An 18,436-nucleotide genomic window follows, 5' to 3' on the forward strand; every position below is an offset into this window, starting at 1 on the left:
ATGCTTAACATCAGGAGTCAGAATTGCCCCTGCAGGTTCTTGTCTCTTGCTGCTTTGGAGAGAGCCTATGTCCCTGCTTCTCACTGAATTTCATTTGAATGACAAAAGCTAGGTGGAGTAAATCCAGGCCTTCGTGGTCTTTATAATTGGTGAAGACAACTTCAGTCCTACAACTTCGTTAATTTGGAGGCAAAAGGTGACCACTGGAATTGTTTTGACAAACTAGTGTTTTTATGATGGCTTGAGAAAAATACACTTTCTTGTTTAAAGTTTACTTAATTCCAAGTTGTTACAGTATTCCTTCAAACATAACTTGCAATAGAATTATTAGAAAGTGTGTATAATTTTGTGTGTATGTACACACAGTCATATAGGCTGGCTGTTTAATATTTCCTTTATGGCCCACATATTTAAAAAGAAAATATAATCTCACCTTGCCTAGTTTTGTTGGGTTAGTTTCTCAGCAATATTCTGTGAGTAAGTCTTTACAGCAAATGGTTTCTGAATTTTTTGCTATTTAAATAATAGTCACCTCAATTGTTTGTAAGTGTTCATGTTTAAAAAAAGCCAGACTATTTAAATGTATAGTAGAAATGCCTGAGTTTATTTTGGTTTAGCTTGGGATTTCTTTATCCCGTTGGGTACCTAAGGTTTTGTTTTCCTCATGCTTCTTGAGTTAAAATCATACTTACTTTCCCATTGAATTTATCACTACACAAGTTCTAGCTCTCCCAAGTTCTTAAGGTGTGGAGTAATAAAGTCTGGCAGCATTCTCAGTGTGGCCAGCTTCATCAAGTGGCCATCTGTGGAAGTCCTCCTAGACCTGAAGCAAAGAGAAGCAAAATGCCCAGACAAATTAATGATGGCTTGGCAGCTTTTTAATGTGGGAGTTGAATAGAGCCCCTGGCTGAAGAAGAGCCTAACCTACTGATTACTGGTAGAGGAGCTGGTTTTCTCTGTGGCTTTGAGAACAGCTGTGCTGCCCCAGCGTGGGGAGTGTCAGAAGGACAAGAATGTGCACTCAGAAGTGAGGAAGAGGATGGAGGGATAGCTACTTCGTGCTCTTGCCAAGTGTTAATAGGTAGTTTTCTGAGGAGCAACACAAAACTTTTATCTTAGGAGTACAAAGTAGTAACGACCATCAGCTACTGACTGCATGATGGTTTGAGGAATGTGATGAGAATTATTTTCATGTTCCTGTCTTTCATTGTTTCTTCTCCATAAGAAAAGTTATTAAGCCCATTTTCTGGTAGACTTTATATAGTCTTTCATATGCAGGTCTTCTTTTTCTGTGGAGTAGCAAACTAAAGGCAGGAAAACAGTACAGAACTGTCCAGTGAGGGGATTTTGTTGTTTATTTTTGGTTTATTCCTGCATTGTCTGGTGAAATTCACACATGTATGTTTGCTGTGACTTTTGTAGGCTCAGAACAAAGAAACAAAAGTTCTGGCTGCTGCGAAGGTGATTGATACTAAATCAGAAGAAGAACTTGAAGATTACATGGTTGAGATCGACATTTTAGCATCCTGTGATCATCCTAATATTGTTAAGCTTCTAGATGCTTTCTACTATGAAAACAATCTGTGGGTAGGTATTTTTTCTTTTTGAAATACTTTTACTTACTTCAGAAGTAAATTGTACAAGTAAAAAGTACATTTTTCTTTCTTCCTTCAAAGATCATTTGTCAGTCACATCTTTTTTGGGTTGTCGCTATTGGGATAACTATTCAGTTTCAAAACTAATTTGTAAATTGTGGGTATGACTTTCGGGAAATAGTCAGTGTAGAATTGAGGTACACTGAGTCATTTGATGAGGAGTTTAAATCTACAGTTTGAAAGTTAGTTCGTTTTGGTATATGGAGAGAGTGCTTATTTGTAACAGTAGGACTCAGATTTTAATTACATTAGCTGAAAAATAAATAATATGCTGGAAAGGTAAGCCAGTGAAGTAGGTATTTTAGATATGAATTAATTTATTGATACTTCCAGGAAGGACAGTTTACCAGGACTTGGACCATAATTAATTTACTTAAAATCTTTTTACTTAGTAGTGAGCATACGTATGATTGTACATCACTTTTCTGCTGTATCCTATGCATGGAACAGCTTTAGCTATGAAAATACAATTTTTTTCTTCCAGACAATGCAATGCAATGCAAAATTTGTAAGTGCTCTTGGAATTGTACAAAGAATACATGTTTTTTTTAAAAAGAATTTATAATTTAAAAAGATACCTAAAACAAGTAAAAGGAAATCTCCTTGGAGCCTTACAAACATGCTTTATCCTTTAAGCACAAAACCAATAGAAATGTAATATCTTGTTTCCTGATGTAGATTTATTTTGATAAGCTTTGTGAAAACCTTGTGTGATCTGAATGTAGACTAAAATGATATTGTGTAAAGCAGTGGAATACTAAAAATATTTCCATGCATAAAGGTCAGCACAAAAGCAGGTAGACATAGAGGCAGAATACGCAACTGAGTGGATAGGCTTCACTGGCAGAATAAAGATAAAAGAGGAGTAAATAGTTTGAAAAGAAAATTGTAGATACATAGTTACAGTGAAATGCAGAGGCAAGAAAGGGCCAAAGGGAAGGCTATAATGATGTGGTAAGTAAACAGAATTTAGCAAAAGAAAAAAAGAAAAGAATGATAGTTGGCCAAAAAATATGCTTTTGCTTTCCAGTTTTAGAAACAGTTTCTCTACCATGGAGACCTTTGTCAGGTTGACAAACCAAACAGCAAATTTTGGAGAAAAAAATGCTTTATTTACGAATTCCCACACTTAATTTACTTGGCAGTAGGTATGTAGAAGCATGTAAATGGAATAATGGTTGAAAGGATTTACAAAGTGTTGCATTATATATATGTTGGTACCATTGTAAGGATTCATTATAATACCAATTAGAAGTAATATGTAATATAGGTGGTATAGGTGGTGTGTGTGTGTGTATATATATATATGTATATATATATGAAAAAGTGTTAAGGTATAAGGTACAATTTGAGTTTTCCTTTTTTATGGGCAGTTATACTCTGCTTTTAAAAGTACTCTAAAGGAAAAAGTAAATGTATTTCCCAGGATATTGACCATTAGGATTCTGTCAAGGAATACTCATTAGCTGTCAGACTGGAAAGTATAATTGAATGTTTAAAGCTCAAATTAAAGAAGAAAAAACACTTAAGGAAGAGTAGCATGTCAGTCTTGGATGACCTTTCCTCTTTCTTGCTCTCCTCATTCTCTTTGTCTACTTTCTTTCTCCTTTGTCTATGTTCTTTCTGTCCTACATGTCAGCATAGTTTGTGCCCCAAAATAGTTGCAGTTTATTTTTGTTTCAAATGGAAACTGAAAACTGAAGATGGAATTGTTCTAGTATTATTAGATATTGAAGGTGTCAGAGAAAATGGAGGAAAATTCATTTAAACATCTGAATTTAGTAATTTTCTGTTATCTTTTGAGAGTATTTTTTCCTGTTTTCATCTCATTTGAAAAAATACAGGTGACATCTGTTACTGGGAAATCATACAGCTCTTACTCTTGGACTTGAGTCAGAGAGATTATAATATAGAAGTACAGTTTAATAATTGAGTTTGCGTGGATTGTGTAAATCACATTAAAGTGAGTCAGGTTCAAGCTGACTGTTTTACTACAAGTTTTATCATGCAGTTTTATATTTGGATGAAAACTTTTGTCTGAGCATCCTCAAGCATTTTTCAAATCATTTGCTTGAGCAACATAGCCCTACTTTTAGCTGGGTAACAGTACCAATATTTTGCAGAGGTTAGGTAAATAATTTGTAAAGGCCAAATAGTCTGAAACTCTGGTCTTCCAATAATGCTCCCATGATCAAGGTTCAGCTCAGCAGAACTATTTAATTTGTAATTTGTGTATTCTTTTGTTTGTATACAGATCCTGATCGAATTTTGTGCAGGTGGAGCAGTAGATGCAGTAATGTTGGGTAAATAAGTTGTTTCAAATAATAAACTTAATAACATCTTAAAATTGTAATATATATTGTAAGACTTGTTTCATATGTATATTGTTTTGAAATGCAAATATTTATGTAATTGGTGTGCTCTATGTGTCAAATGTCGGGGGTTTTAAATTAGGATTTACACCTATCTCTATGGACATTATAGTTAAATTAATTTTCTCTCATCTTTGAAGTATTCATTTACATTTCAAAACACATTTTTGTCTTGACCCTTTAAGTGAATGTGATGAGTTGTCCTCATATGCTTATTGAGCTCTCTGTTGTTATAACATAATCTATATGAGCCCTTTTCAGGATCTCATTCTTCCGCTGCCATCCTCCAAATTATATTGTGATAATTTTTCATGTTGCATAAACCTTAGAGTTAGATTTTTCTGTGCTTATTCCTCAAATTAGGTTAATCCTAATAAGTAAAGGATCTAGCCTGTAACATCTTTTTGTACCACATACAAGAACCAGTCTCTAAACGGTATAGCTTTTTCACAGTTCAGATAGGTGGGTATAGCTCGTTCATAATGAGGAGGGGTTTGGGTACAACGGATGACATTATTACTGAAAAGAGCAAGTATGTTAAGAAGGAAATTTTTCTGACATATGATGTTAAGGATCTGTCAGATTAATCAATTTTCACATATACTTCTATACAGCTTGGTATGAACACACAAAATGCAAAAATGTTATGCTTATTTCTGTCTCTTTCTCCTGTAGAGCTTGAAAGGCCATTAACAGAGCCGCAGATCAAAGTGGTGTGCAGGCAGACACTGGAAGCATTGAACTACTTGCATGAAAATAAGATCATCCACAGAGATCTAAAAGCTGGCAATATTCTTTTCACATTAGATGGAGACATTAAACTAGGTAAGCATGTTGCATATAAAAGTCTTTCCCAGAACTTTCTGTGGTCTTATAATTGTATTTTCCTTAGGCTGTAGTTTGGCAAAGTTCAGTATTTATCTATTTAAATATCAATCTAATAATGAGAGCTTTTTCAGATGCAAGTGGTTTGTTTATAAAAAAAAAAATTAAAAAAAAAATTTGAGTAAATGTCATAACCATACTTGGCACATCTTTCAGGTTTAAAAATCAGCAGGGGTAGGAGTCATATCAATATCTCTACTAAGCTGTCTGAAGTCAGACACAGGCCCAACTGTTTCTTAGTATATGTTCTTAATTATATTTATTTTTACTGTGGTAACATCAGAACTTCCCTTTGAAGTTGCTAGTTTAGAAAATGAACATCACTCAGTATTCCCAAAACCCAGTACCTAGTACTGTTGTCTCTTCTGTTATTGAGACAGAATAGAATAGAATCATAGAATGGTTAGGATTGGAAAGGACCTTAAGATCATCTAGTTCCAACCCCCCTGCCATGGGCAGGGACACTTTGCACTAATCTTAATTACTCAACCTGGGGCTTTTCATGCCTTTCTTAATTGTTCATTGCACTGAAATCAAGATAAAATAGTCTGGAAGAAAATTAATACAAGCTTACTATTGTTGATTCCTTTTTTTTTTTTCTAACCTGAATTTAAACATTCATTCGCATTTTCCCTCTAATGTGGTAGGGAATCCATGAGGTTTCCTTCATGAAGAACTAACAAAGGACTATTGGAGTTGAATAGCATCCCTTCCTTCAGCCAGGAAATGATAGGAACTGTCTGGATCCACTTTGTTCAGGGCTTCATCAGGGGCAAATATGCATAAGCTGTCAGCCTTAACAGTGGCTTTACCAATGTCATAATTCCATGACATAGCAGCTTGTATTCAAGTTTCAAACATGTCTCTCCACACGATTAGCTGTATTTATTTGGATGCTCAGAGGGTGAAGGCAAGGAGAATCAGAAGATGACCACAGTGAATTGGAGCTCAAGCTCTACATTTCCTAGCCTTGCTACAGACATTCCTTTTAAATGGAAGCAAGATGTGTCCAAATTCATAAATATAACTGCTACCTAACTTGTATTTATTGCAGTCTCTCTGCGGGGGATACTGCATCATCTCTCTTAAGAAGTTCAGAATATTAAGAACCTGCTTTTGCTGCATTGATCAGTTAAATGTATCTCTGCATTTTGCATGGATTCCCTTGCAGATCATTACTTGTACATTAATATTTGCATGTGCCTTTCTCTTCATCCACAAAGTACACATGACTTCACTGGTTACAGGTTTTTTTGGGAGCCTGAAAATTTAGTGATGGACTCAGTCTCATAGGCCTTATTTATAAAAGCAATAGAGCCAGTATCTTAGTACTACTGTAAAAGAAATCATAGATCATAGGAAGAGTCTCATGGTCAGAGAGAGAATCATTTGTTTCTGTGCATTTTATTTGCCTCACATGACTTGGCTCCTCCTCATATACACTGGAACTATTTTAAGATTTTGTCAAGCTTGGCTAATATACAGCACTGTACAGGCTGTCACGATGTTTTACAGTTCAGCTCATGGGAAGATTTCTTTCACACATACATTTAATGATGTATTAGGTTTGTTAATTAAGATTTCTAAAAAAAGATTTACTTTAGTTTTGAAAAATAAAGCATCTGTTGAAAGAACATTTTACTCCTTTATAAACTATTTGTATTTTGATTCTGGTACACACAGAAATGGGTAATTCCTTGTTTTACAAATACAAATAATATTTCTAAAACAAACAAAGGCAAATACGTTTCCTTCACTGCATTATTTGTTTAAGGATTTGAGTTTTATTATTTCAGCGTCTGTAGTCCCTCAAGGTTTCAGATTTTGCATTTGAACAGATAGCTCTCTTAGTCCTTTTTTCTTGCCCACAGAGAAAATTAGGCTTCTGAAATGTTGAGCCTATTGAGTAATTTTGTACAGATTGTACAGGGTGTTTGTACAGATCGAAGACATATGGCTATCTTGTCCCTTTGCTCTAATCTCTAGTACTTCATTAAGAAAGTAACATCTATAATAAGCATATAACACTTATTTATAGTTGTCTTTTTTTTTCTAAGTGAGAAATGTAATGCTTCATAGACAAGTAATACTAATGGCAAAGACAAAGTTGATTTTTCATTGGATGTTACATCTTGTCCCACAGAGCTCAACAGTAACATTACATTTTTTATAGCAATGGAGAATAACATTATTATTAATAATGAGAATAACATTATTATTATTCAATATCTTTTATTAGAAATGCTATAGAACCTTGGCACTCAGTTACAAAACAAATATTTTTATCTTACTCTAAAGTTTTAATACTGCAGGATGTTTGCTCTGGAACATAAAATATTTTAAAAAGTAGTTGTAAAATACAAAAATACATTTTCCACCACCCATTTAATAGCATTTTACTGTTTGCTTTAAGCGGATTTTGGAGTATCAGCTAAAAACACAAGAACAATACAAAGAAGAGATTCTTTTATTGGTACACCATATTGGTAAGTGCACTGTTTTGCTGACTTTTAAGTAGGAATTAATATCTTAGTATTACCTTCGTTGTTACTATTACAAGCTTGATACAATATTGTGTAAATATATTAAGTGAGAATAGAATGTGCTTCTTAAAATGCTTCAGTGAATTTATATATTTAGAATATTTATTTTTTTTTTTTTTCAGAACAGGTAAGAGTGTGTCTTCTAATGCAGTATTTCGTTACTCTCTTTGCAGGATGGCTCCAGAAGTAGTAATGTGCGAGACCTCTAAAGACAGACCTTATGATTACAAGGCTGATATTTGGTCTCTTGGCATTACTTTAATAGAAATGGCTCAAGTAGAGCCACCTCATCATGAATTAAATCCAATGCGAGTGCTTCTGAAAATAGCAAAATCCGATCCACCTACATTAGCCCAGCCTTCAAAATGGTGAGTATTCTGTTTACAGCTTTTCCACCCCAATTTGTAGGTTTTGAGTATGAGGTCTGCCAAGTCATTTATTTGATAAACTCAATGTTCATGGACTGCTGAACTTGATAGGACTAGCTTAATGCATAAGTCAGGTATTAATTCTGTACCTGTTTGTACATATACGTATACATCTTTGTATCTCCTTATATAATTGGGACTATGATCCTTTTGTGGTAGTTCTGTATAGAAACTTTTATTGCTAATATTTGGCAGATTTAGAATTAAAATGTGTACAAAATAGCTTTTACAAATGCCTGAATGCCTGCAGTAAAAGATCTGAAGACCATCTGAAAAACAAGATCAGATGAATGGAGACTCAAGTATTTTTATACTAAAAGCCATTTACTATTTTTACTATCTTTACGTGATTCAGTGATAGAGCAGATGTGGTGTATTATAAATCCAGAGCCAAATGTAAACTCTCCCATCAATGGACAAACATTTTAAAGATTGTATTTGTGCCACATGGCTCTTTGCATTCATTCCTGTACTACCTTTGTGTTGTCCTCAATCAATCGAAGGACCTGGAGCTGCAGTGTGGGTGCATCTGAAAGCAAAAGAATATTTCGCTGTATGTTAGACTGATGTCAAGACAAAAGAAGAACCACTACCTGTTTGCTTTTTGTGTAGGTCAGCAGATTTTAAAGATTTTCTGAAGAAATGTTTGGAAAAGAATGTAGATGCAAGGTGGAGTGCAACTCAACTTCTGCAGGTAGGGAGAGTCAATTGTTCAACACCCGTGTTTAGAGGCAAGCAGATTTTGTATTTTTTAAAGCAGAGCAGTATTATACTATTTAAATAATTTGAAGTGTTTATACACAATATGGTTTTAACACTGTTGCATTGATCCTTATTTGGTAAAAATTGATCAAATGATACCAAGTGCAGATCAAATTCTTCATTTACATATTTTGATGTAATATAAGTAATGACTTTGCTTAAGTATCTATACTTTGATACTTACAATGGATGAAGGAGGTATTTACATAAGTAGACAATTGCTGACAGGTGTTTTAAAAGCTTTAGTGCTCAGCCTTCCTCTGTAATGCTGTCACTGCAGAATAGATAAACAGGAATAGATGTGACCAGGTACATTTGATTCTGTTTAACGTCAGCACGAATTTACTTTATCCGGTATACATCCGGCATATCTTGAATAGATTTAAGCAGCAGGGCCAAGCAGAGAAAGAAGATTCATACAGTAGGAGAAGAACAAGTAGCTGTTTTCTTTTAAAGAAAAATAGAGAATTCCATTTCTTGTGAGGAAAAGTTGTTCTAAAGACAAAGCAGATATTTTCTAGAAACATTACTTCCTGATAAGCTTTATCTAGAAATATTGTAACTGTGGAACTGAAATGAAACTCATTTCCAGGAAAAATAAGTTTTTAAAAAATCTTTCTACTTCTATTCTTGGGATTGTGAATCAGGTCAGTACAAATGAATTATTTGTCTTTTTAGCATGTTTGTTAGACTTACTCAGTATATTTGAATACAAATGTTTTCATTTTAAAACTTTTGCAGGAAAAAATGCATTAGGACAGTTACGATTAATGTTATCTCTGAATCTTCAAGTTTGAAAGAACCAAAGTAACATTTCTCTGAAGTTGTATTTCTTTCAAGTTACAATTTTCCCTCAGTGTACAATGAAGTCAGCACTTAATATTGCGCTTATTTTTTATTTTCACAAGCATCCATTTGTTACTGTTGCTTCCAATAAACCAATAAGAGAACTGATTGCAGAAGCTAAAGCTGAAGTTACAGAAGAAGTTGAAGATGGTAAAGATGAGGACGAAGAAGAAGAAACAGAAAACTCCCTGGTCAGTTTAAAATTTACTTTTTTAAATAAGCAGCTATTTTCAATCATCAGTTTGCTATGCAGAGCTCAGTTTCTGATGTACTACCCAACTTTTGCATCAACTCTTTAAGAATAACAACATAAACATACTCTATCCTTACTATAAAATAAGTAGTCGGCATTTTCAAAGTTACCATGTTCTTAAACTCCTTAGGAACTAATAATAAAGTATTAGCTAATAAAGCTACAAATTAGCTTTAAGTTTTAGAATTAGCTTTTAATTTTTAAAAATTAGCTAAAAAATATTAGCTAATAAGGACTATTATCTTCATTTATTTTTACTTGTATATGTAGTATAGAATTTTAAAAATCAGATACTGATTTTTATGTCAATGGTTTTAAGTCAAAATAACTAGATGAAAAGAATAAACATGTATTTGTATTCCATAAGATGCTTAAAACATGAAGGTAGGTATGTGACCATTATGCTATAAACTAAGTTTATGATTTTACAACATGACTGTCAAAGAAAAAAAAAAGCAAAGCACCCCATATTTTACCAAGACATCATTGCATTTATGAATATATTTCCAAAGATGTTTACAACACAAATTCACTTCCTCAGAGGGCAAAGCCATGAAGTTCAGAGGTATGGCAGCAGGTTTCAAAGTATGCAGGCATTGTGCTTTTGGACTTAACTGGCTCAAGGACTACAAACATGGACAGTGACCAGTACCACCAGTAGTGCCATTACCAGCAATGGCAAAAAGGAGCCAAATGCATGTGCACAAGAACCACACCCCCATTTCCTTCTTGCCCCTCACCATGCTAGTCACATCCCCTGGCCTTTTTCCCTGTCCACCCCAGCAGATTTCCAAGCATGCACTGCCACCAACTTCCTCCATGACTTCCTCTCTGTCTCCTAAGGCATCACCCACCATCTCCCTCCACTGATTAGCTGCTAAGCCATCAGTCCCCAGGAGGGTTGGGAGTGGCATCCACCCTGTGACTCAGTTAAGTGTCTCAACACAAGCAGCAGTTTAGGAAACTGTGAGGAAGATGCATTTACATTATTTACTTCTGGTAGTTTTAAAAACTGCTTCAAGATCAGCACTAAGCTTCTAGAACAATCACATGAAATCTTTGAAATGTACTTTCATTTCAAAGGAATTGGGTTTTGTATGCTGTGGAAAACCTTAAAGTAGGAAAAGCATGATGAAACCCATGCTTGTTACAATAGCTAACGCAGTATGTTCCCAATGCCAAGTCAGAAGCCTGATCTGCAAATTACAGGGTTCTGACAGTAAATATAGACAGAGAGATACTGCAATCACTTTGAAGAATGAAAGGGCAATTATGGTTAAAATGGTACTTTATTAGTATATTCTTTTGTAGATCTGTGTGCAATCTGATAACATTCATACACGTTCCAGTAGCAGCAATTTCTACAGTCGTGTAACTGTTTCTATTCTAGTTTCATATTGCCGCTTAATCAGATCTGCTGGAGGTTTTCACCATTTTAATGGAGTTTCACAGTGATTAAAAAACAGATAAAATTTCAGGCATTCTTAACAAAGAGCACAAGGAAAGATATTCTTTTTGATGAAGCAGAAGAAGTCTTAATCTTGCATTTTATCAGTGCTGTGCTAATTAAAGCTACACGTCTTCTTCCTAGTCAAACTGGCACAAAAACATGTGACTTTCAAATCCAATTGTAGTTGGGGCTACAGGGGAACTGAACCAGTTAAAAATAAGCAGTGTGACTGGAAAAAGACTCTTGAAGATCCGGTTAAGCATGAGGCAGAGTGCTGACCCCTTCCTTCAATCCAGTATATTTTAATAAATTGCGAGAGATGGAAGAGGGTTTCTGTGCAACTATTCTTTTCAAAGCCTTTCTGCAGTCCATGCTCTTGTTCTATGGTAATACCAAGTGAAGTACTCTGAGATTATCAAATTCCTATAACTCTGCCTGTAAATATAATATTCATATATTCAATATAGTATATATTCAATAGAACTGTGCTTTAATCAAGTTAGAAAATGGTTAAATATTATTTTTCCCTTTAATTTTGTAGCAGTTACCTGCAGATAAGCGTGCATCCTCTGACCTTAGTATTGCCAGCTCTGAAGAGGATAAACTTTCACAGAATGCCTCGGTTCTGGAATCTCTTTCTGAGAAAACAGAAAGTCATGCAATTGAAGACAAAACCAGCACGATATTTCTGGATGACAAAACAACTGGAGGTGAAACTGAGGACATTAGGAAAATGGCTGATAACATACATAATACTGCCGTTGGTGATAGGAAAGTGCAGAATGGTTCTGTGCCAACTGGTGAAGATGAGCAAGGCAAAATAGTGCCAGCTGAAAAGAGTACAGAAAGCCTGGAAAAACTACATGAAGATATGGAACCCCAGAAAGGAGGGAAAGAACTTGATGTGGTAACAAAATCAGAAATAAAGGATGAACCACACTTACAAACAGAGAAAGAAAATGACATGGTAAATGAACAGACAGAAGATAATAAACTGAAAATAGTGCCTATAACTGAAAATAATTTAGAAACTGAAGAAGCCATTTCTAATGAAACTGGTGAAAAAGAAGAGAAGGAGAGCAGAACAGATCTCTCTGAAAGTAAGGAAGAAAAGGTCCCTGCAGAAAATGCTACAGAGCAAAAGGAAGATAAAGATGAAGCTCAGAAAGAGGCTGTAAGAGACACCACTACAGAAACTCCACCTAATGCTTCAGATAAAGTGGCTGATGAAGAAAAGGAACTAATAGAGCATGGAATTGACAACATTAAGGAGATAGGTGGTATTGCTGAAATACAGATCAGTGATGGGGATAAAATGCCTGAGCCGGAGGATAAGCCAGTGGAAAGTCAGGCTAAGCAGGTCCATGAGATAATCAGCTCTGAAGAAACTGTATCAGAAAGCCAAGATAAAGTGATCAAAGGAGACAAGAAACTGTCAGAAAGTGAAAATGAGAATATTAGGAATATAAGCAGCATGGAGGTCAAAGACTCTGGGAAAGACAACATAGACCACAAGGCAATACAGAGCAAGCCTGAGGATACGTCTGCTAAAGTGGAGGATAAACTGACTGATATGGACGAAAACTCAGAAGAGACCAGACCTGAGACTATCCAGGAGAACAACATTCAGATAGAGAAAGAACATTCGGAAGTTACTTCTGATGAAATAATGAAGAATAAGCTTCAAGATACTGCCAATGAACAAGCTGATGATTCTGAAGTTGCTCCAGTCCCCAGTATTAGTATTAGCACTGAAGAAAAAGAGAAGGTCAAAACAGATAATCAAGACAATACTGAAACGTTACAACAGCTAGAATCGGAGAATTTGAAGGAAAATGATGCAGATTCAGGCACTGGTTCTACAGCTGATAACAGCAGCATTGATTTGAACTTGTCAATTTCTAGTTTCCTTAGTAAAAACAAAGAGACAGGATCGATATCTTTACAGGTAAGTACAATCAATCATATATATTTTTTAATATAAAATTCTGTGAGTGGGACCCTGAAGTTATCTCCAAGTTTGACCTTTGCAACAAACAAAATTGAGCAAGAAACTAGTATGACAAATAAATATAAAACTTTTTAGAAACCAAAGTATTCTTAATTGCACGCTCTAACCATGTCTTTGTGCAGTTATGCAGCGAAGCTACAGAGCTTCTAGCTAAGTATTTTCTTATTTTAATGCATAATGGTAATTTAAAAATGTAGACTAACGTGTAACAGGATGCCTAACTATTAAAGGTGAAGATTTATGAATGGCTCTAGTTCAGAGCTGGTATTCAAGACTTACTCTTGCACAGAATCCGTGTTTAACTGGACAAATCTCTTGTAACATCTAATCTTACACTGAATTCCTGTCACTTCCTTCTTCTGTCTCTCTGCTTAGATTTAAAAGATCTAAAGCAGACAGCCTCTCAGGTTTGCTTATTCCAAACACAGTACTCCTGTGGTTGTTCTATATCGATACAACTATGCCAGTATGAATGAGCTTATTCAGAGGAAGCACATTCCTGATAATGAACTTTGTTTATATCTTTATACTAATATGATTACAGCCATTCTAGAATAGTAACTGTGTAACCATGGGTTTGAAGAAAACAAAACCAAACTGAAAACAAACAAACAAACAAAAATGCCAAAGAAAAATAAGCATGACTTCAGGGTGTTTGCAGTAGCCCTAACACAGTGGAGGTGCAGTTTCAGCTGGGGTCTCTGTTCTCCCATAAGAAAACAAAGCAGCTCTGAGAAGAGAGATTTGTCCAATTCTGTCAGTAAGAGCATCACACGATTTTTGACTAAAGAAATGAAAAGATAAACTTGCTCTTTTAATTTATTTTCAAGCAGAAGTAGGTAGGTGAGTAAATTACTATTCTGTTTCAGTACTGATTTTCATTGGTTTCTGGAAAAATGATGGTCAAAAGCAAACAGTAATTGCAGCTGTCTTCAGCTCTTGAACATAAAACTGCATCAAGTCTTTTCAGGGTTTATCTAGATTATATTTTTTCTTCTGATAATTTAGATGATCAATAATTGCAGTTTTCCTTCAGTGATTAGAGAAAGCCTCAGTATATTAGATTTTTCACGTTCTCTTGGTTTAGTGAGGTACCTGATAAGCAAGAACTCCTGATTGCCCTACAGTGGACCTTCACAGAAATATTTGAAGTAATGGAATATTAAGAAATAAGGGTAAAGGATATAACTTAAGTAAGTCCAGAATAACTTAGCACTGCTTTATTCAGGAAACTAGAAGACAGAAGAAAACATTAAAGAAAACTCGGAAGTTTGTTGTTGATGGAGTAGAAGTGAGTGTAACCACATCAAAAATAGTTACTGAAAATGACTCAAAAAGTGAGGAAATGCGATTTCTACGGTAAGTGGTTTTTTAAAGTAAAATTTACAAGAGGTTAGCTATTTTTTTTTCTCTTAAAAGGGGATGAATGATCTTATTTCTGTAATATTTGGGTATTAATTTCAATTATTTTGTTAGCAGAAAGGAACGTGAGGTGTTTCTTAATAAGACGATCAATTCAAACTAGTTTTACTGCACCTAAGTTGTAGATGTTTTTTCTATCTTCTGTAGTTTTCCACTATTAAGTGGGGTTTTTTTTCCATTATTAGGCGTCAAGAGCTGAGAGAGCTGAGACTTCTCCAGAAAGAGGAGCAGAGAGCCCAACAGCAGCTCAGTAATAAGCTTTTACAACAGCGAGAACAGATGTACAGGCGTTTCGAACAGGAGATGACAGTGAGTTTCTGACCTCTTGATGGAGTAGGCAGAATACTTCTAGCAGCAATCAGGTGTTACCTTTTATAATGGCTACAGCTGAGTTTTCATGCTTATTAATAAATGGCAGTATTTTCTGTTGTGGGGTGCCCAGCTTGTATGCTAGAACTCACCTGCCTGGATGGTTGGTAATTGCCGTTCTCTGCTGTGGAACAGCACTTGACTGAGTGGAATTTAGCTTTCTGAAAAAAGATTCCAACTTGTTTTTACAGAATAAAAAGCGACAGTATGATCAGGAAATTGAGAATCTAGAAAAGCAGCAGAAACAGACAATAGAGCGCCTGGAGCAGGAGCACACAAACCGCTTACGAGATGAAGCGAAACGCATCAAAGCAGAGCAGGAGAAGGAATTGTCCAAATTCCAGAACATGCTGAAGAACAAAAAAAAGGAGGTAAGAGACAATGGTGATAATATAGAAAATAAGGAGTTATGGGTATAGCAATAGTTGAGATTAGACCTCCCAGAAGCCTTGTCAGCATCGTGCTGCACTGAGCTGTGGAAGGGTTACTAGCAGTCAGTATTATTTCTTTGGTTTTACTGCCGAAAGTGAAATACATACTGCTGATGGGAAGGTTTAGATATTGACTTAATCTAGAGAACACCACCAAGTTAGAAAACTTAATTTTTCACTGAATCTTTAATAAAATATTTTCTCTCAAATCAAGAAAATTAATTTCTTAAAGATTGTGAAAAATGTTTGAGATTTTTACTTTCACAAATCCAGCAATAGCTGCTTAGGAAATACTTATCAAATTAGAGTTTAAAATAAAAGAATACAGGTTTGATTACTACTGAGAACTAAAAGTCCAGATATTTTTTTTGTTAATTTGTTAGATTGTTATTGAATGTGTGCTGTTGTTGTTTAGAATGTCTTTAAATGAAGTGGCAGCAGTTACAGGGATTTAGTTTCCTTTAAAAAGGAAAGCCAGGAGGGAAAAGTCTGGATCACCTAAAATCTTTTACAGTTAATGTAATATGTATCATACAGTTAAGGCAAAGTGAATGACATTTGACAGTGACACCTTATGCTATTAATTTGCTTGCATTAGAGTAAGAGAAGGTGATGTGTTTCCATATGGACTTTGCATCTTAAAAGCTGTTTTATTTCATTTTCAGATCAATTGTGTAGTGCTTGTTTGTATATAAATGGCTCTAGTGTTTGCTCTCATAGTTACTAGACTCAGAAATTTCCATGCTTCTGCATAGAATGATCCTATAGTACAAAAGCACATAAAATAATACAAGTTGTATTCAGTTTGAACCATATGCTCACATGTAAATAACGATTTTTCTTCTTTTGCAATACCTCTTGCATTTTTGAGTCTCTCTCTATTTACTGGTGATTGGGTCCTACATGGGAAAGCGGGAAGAATTTTACATATTGCTCTGAGCTAAAAGCAGTTCTTTCATGGAAACAGGAATAGCATGTGGTGGTTTGGACTCTGTTTTCTGATGATGCTTCCACTATTAAACAAACAGGCATTTGTTTTTGGGTGCATAGTTTTGTATTTCAAGCTTAAGGAGGTGATTTACAGTTCAAAGGAAAATTCAGCTGCTGCTCTAAAACCCCCCATGCTATACTGGAGTGTGCTATGTTACATGTTTATAATTCTTAAAAATAAATAAAGCACATCAGCAAATTAACAGATTAATAGTCAGTTGATTCAGCCAGGTTATATTTAGAATCTTTCTACTAATCTAGTCTAATTCCCCTTGGACTGAAACACGTTCTGTTCCAGCATACGTGTTGTGGGAAGTTTCTTAAAAATATACTTAGTTACTGGTGGGTTTTGCTTTTAAATTCTTCAGAACCAAACACAACCAATTAATATTTTATTTGCTTGTATGATTATTTTAAACACATATTCTGTGTAGATGTCGTTTATGGTTGGAGACACTACTAATGGCATCTTACAAATTCATGTTTGAGACAGTGTCAGAAATAGCTGGTTTTCAGCGGAAGTTGTTTTAAACTTCCAACCATTTTCACAGCTTTACCATGAGGTAAACATACTCTCTAGTCCATTTGACATAGTGCTTCAAGAAAATACCACTTTTGCAGGTGGTGGTTTTCTTAACTATTGACTACTGTAGCTGCTGCATGAAAACACAAGCAAGAGATTGCCATTTCTGAGAGCGCTGGGCAGCATTTGCATGCAAAAAGAGGCTGGCATATACCTCCTTTCTGCACTGCTGGCATACATAAAGCACGTATTGTTCCTTCTCTTTTCATTAAGCTCTTTTCACTACACTAACATCCCTGCCACTGAAGTAATGCACGCTTCCCAGTAACTCTAGTGCTTGACCTGCATGTCCTATGTTCACAGTAATGCTTGCTGTGGAGAAAGTGTGTCCTTTTCGCCACCTTCTGCATGCTTATATACACTGTAGGTTTTATGTGAAGTGGAGAAAGCACCAAAAGAGCTGAGAAAAGAGCTCATGAAACGCAAGAAAGAGGAGCTTGCACAAAGCCAGCATGCTCAGGTAACAACAGCAGCTTCAAGCTACTAAAATACAAAAGGCAGCAGTATTCACACAGCTTGATGATTTCACTTCTTGTTGTTGTTGAGTGAATATGGAACTTAACTCAAACTAACCCTACGTACTGCTCTCTTTCTTCAAGTACTCCCATATCGCATCTCACAGAGTATACTGTGTAGAAATGTAGAACCAGCAATTTCCAGGTTTGTGTTATTGAGTGTAATACTTCATATATTGTACTGGAAAAAAAGAACAGTATTTTTTCACAGCAAGTTTATTTCCACTGCTTTTATGAGTGGTAAGTACCCCATAGGTCCATCAAATTTTAAAGGTTACAGTCAGAAGTAAGTTTTGAGCCATGTGAGTGTAGGAGATGAAAAGGTAGATAATGTGTAAACATGAGGCATCCTGTTCATAGAAGCAAAACAGATTAGGTAGAATGGAGTTATTTAAATGTCAAAGTGTAGGTGTATGGAAACTTTACAAGACATCATCTATAATTTCACACCTTCAGACTTGCTGCTTTTATATGACCCAGCCAGGAAGGGGGCTAGTGTTTTAAAATATGCTGGCTTTGTGATGGCCACAGCTTGTACAGAGTGAGTTTGCACCGTGACAGAAGGTGTTTGGATGAGTAATTTAAAGATGTTTATGTGAGTGACCTGATAGAAAATAATTGCAACTTTATTCAGTGGCATGTTTAATTCAGGAGGGGATTTCCCAGGATAGAACGTGACTGAGCTGCAGTCACACAGCAGGGATACGTGTCTGAACTTTTTAAGGAAACAATTAAAAAACTAAATTCTCATAGTGCTTTTTAGTGACTTAATTTGTTTTCTTTGCTGGTTTCAGTTTTTGAAGTGAGAGAGGTGTAAGAGGCAATTTTAAAGGTGAAATATCCTTACTTGGAATGATAAGTGCTAGACAAGGTGCAGATGTTCAGTTTTCAACTATATGGAACTTCTATCAGTAGCTACTT

The 18,436-nt window shown here is 35.3% G+C and overlaps 1 protein-coding gene across 1 annotated transcript in view; it reads left to right on the top strand.

Moving 5' to 3' along the window:
• Positions 1-18,436, top strand: part of SLK (STE20-like kinase) — a 45,396-nt gene that overhangs the window by 19,370 nt on the left and 7,590 nt on the right. Inside the window, exons 2-13 of the mRNA XM_010020939.1 lie at positions 1,423-1,587; positions 3,910-3,958; positions 4,703-4,852; positions 7,326-7,398; positions 7,629-7,823; positions 8,496-8,577; positions 9,554-9,682; positions 11,736-13,142; positions 14,434-14,564; positions 14,813-14,936; positions 15,188-15,367; positions 17,368-17,460. Coding sequence (XP_010019241.1) covers positions 1,423-1,587; positions 3,910-3,958; positions 4,703-4,852; positions 7,326-7,398; positions 7,629-7,823; positions 8,496-8,577; positions 9,554-9,682; positions 11,736-13,142; positions 14,434-14,564; positions 14,813-14,936; positions 15,188-15,367; positions 17,368-17,460 — 2,778 coding nt within the window. The remainder of the gene's footprint in view (positions 1-1,422; positions 1,588-3,909; positions 3,959-4,702; positions 4,853-7,325; positions 7,399-7,628; positions 7,824-8,495; positions 8,578-9,553; positions 9,683-11,735; positions 13,143-14,433; positions 14,565-14,812; positions 14,937-15,187; positions 15,368-17,367; positions 17,461-18,436) is intronic.

This window comes from Nestor notabilis, unplaced genomic scaffold, assembly GCF_000696875.1.
Source record: "Nestor notabilis isolate BGI_N333 unplaced genomic scaffold, ASM69687v1 scaffold11828, whole genome shotgun sequence".
NCBI classification, from domain to species: Eukaryota; Metazoa; Chordata; class Aves; order Psittaciformes; family Psittacidae; genus Nestor; species Nestor notabilis.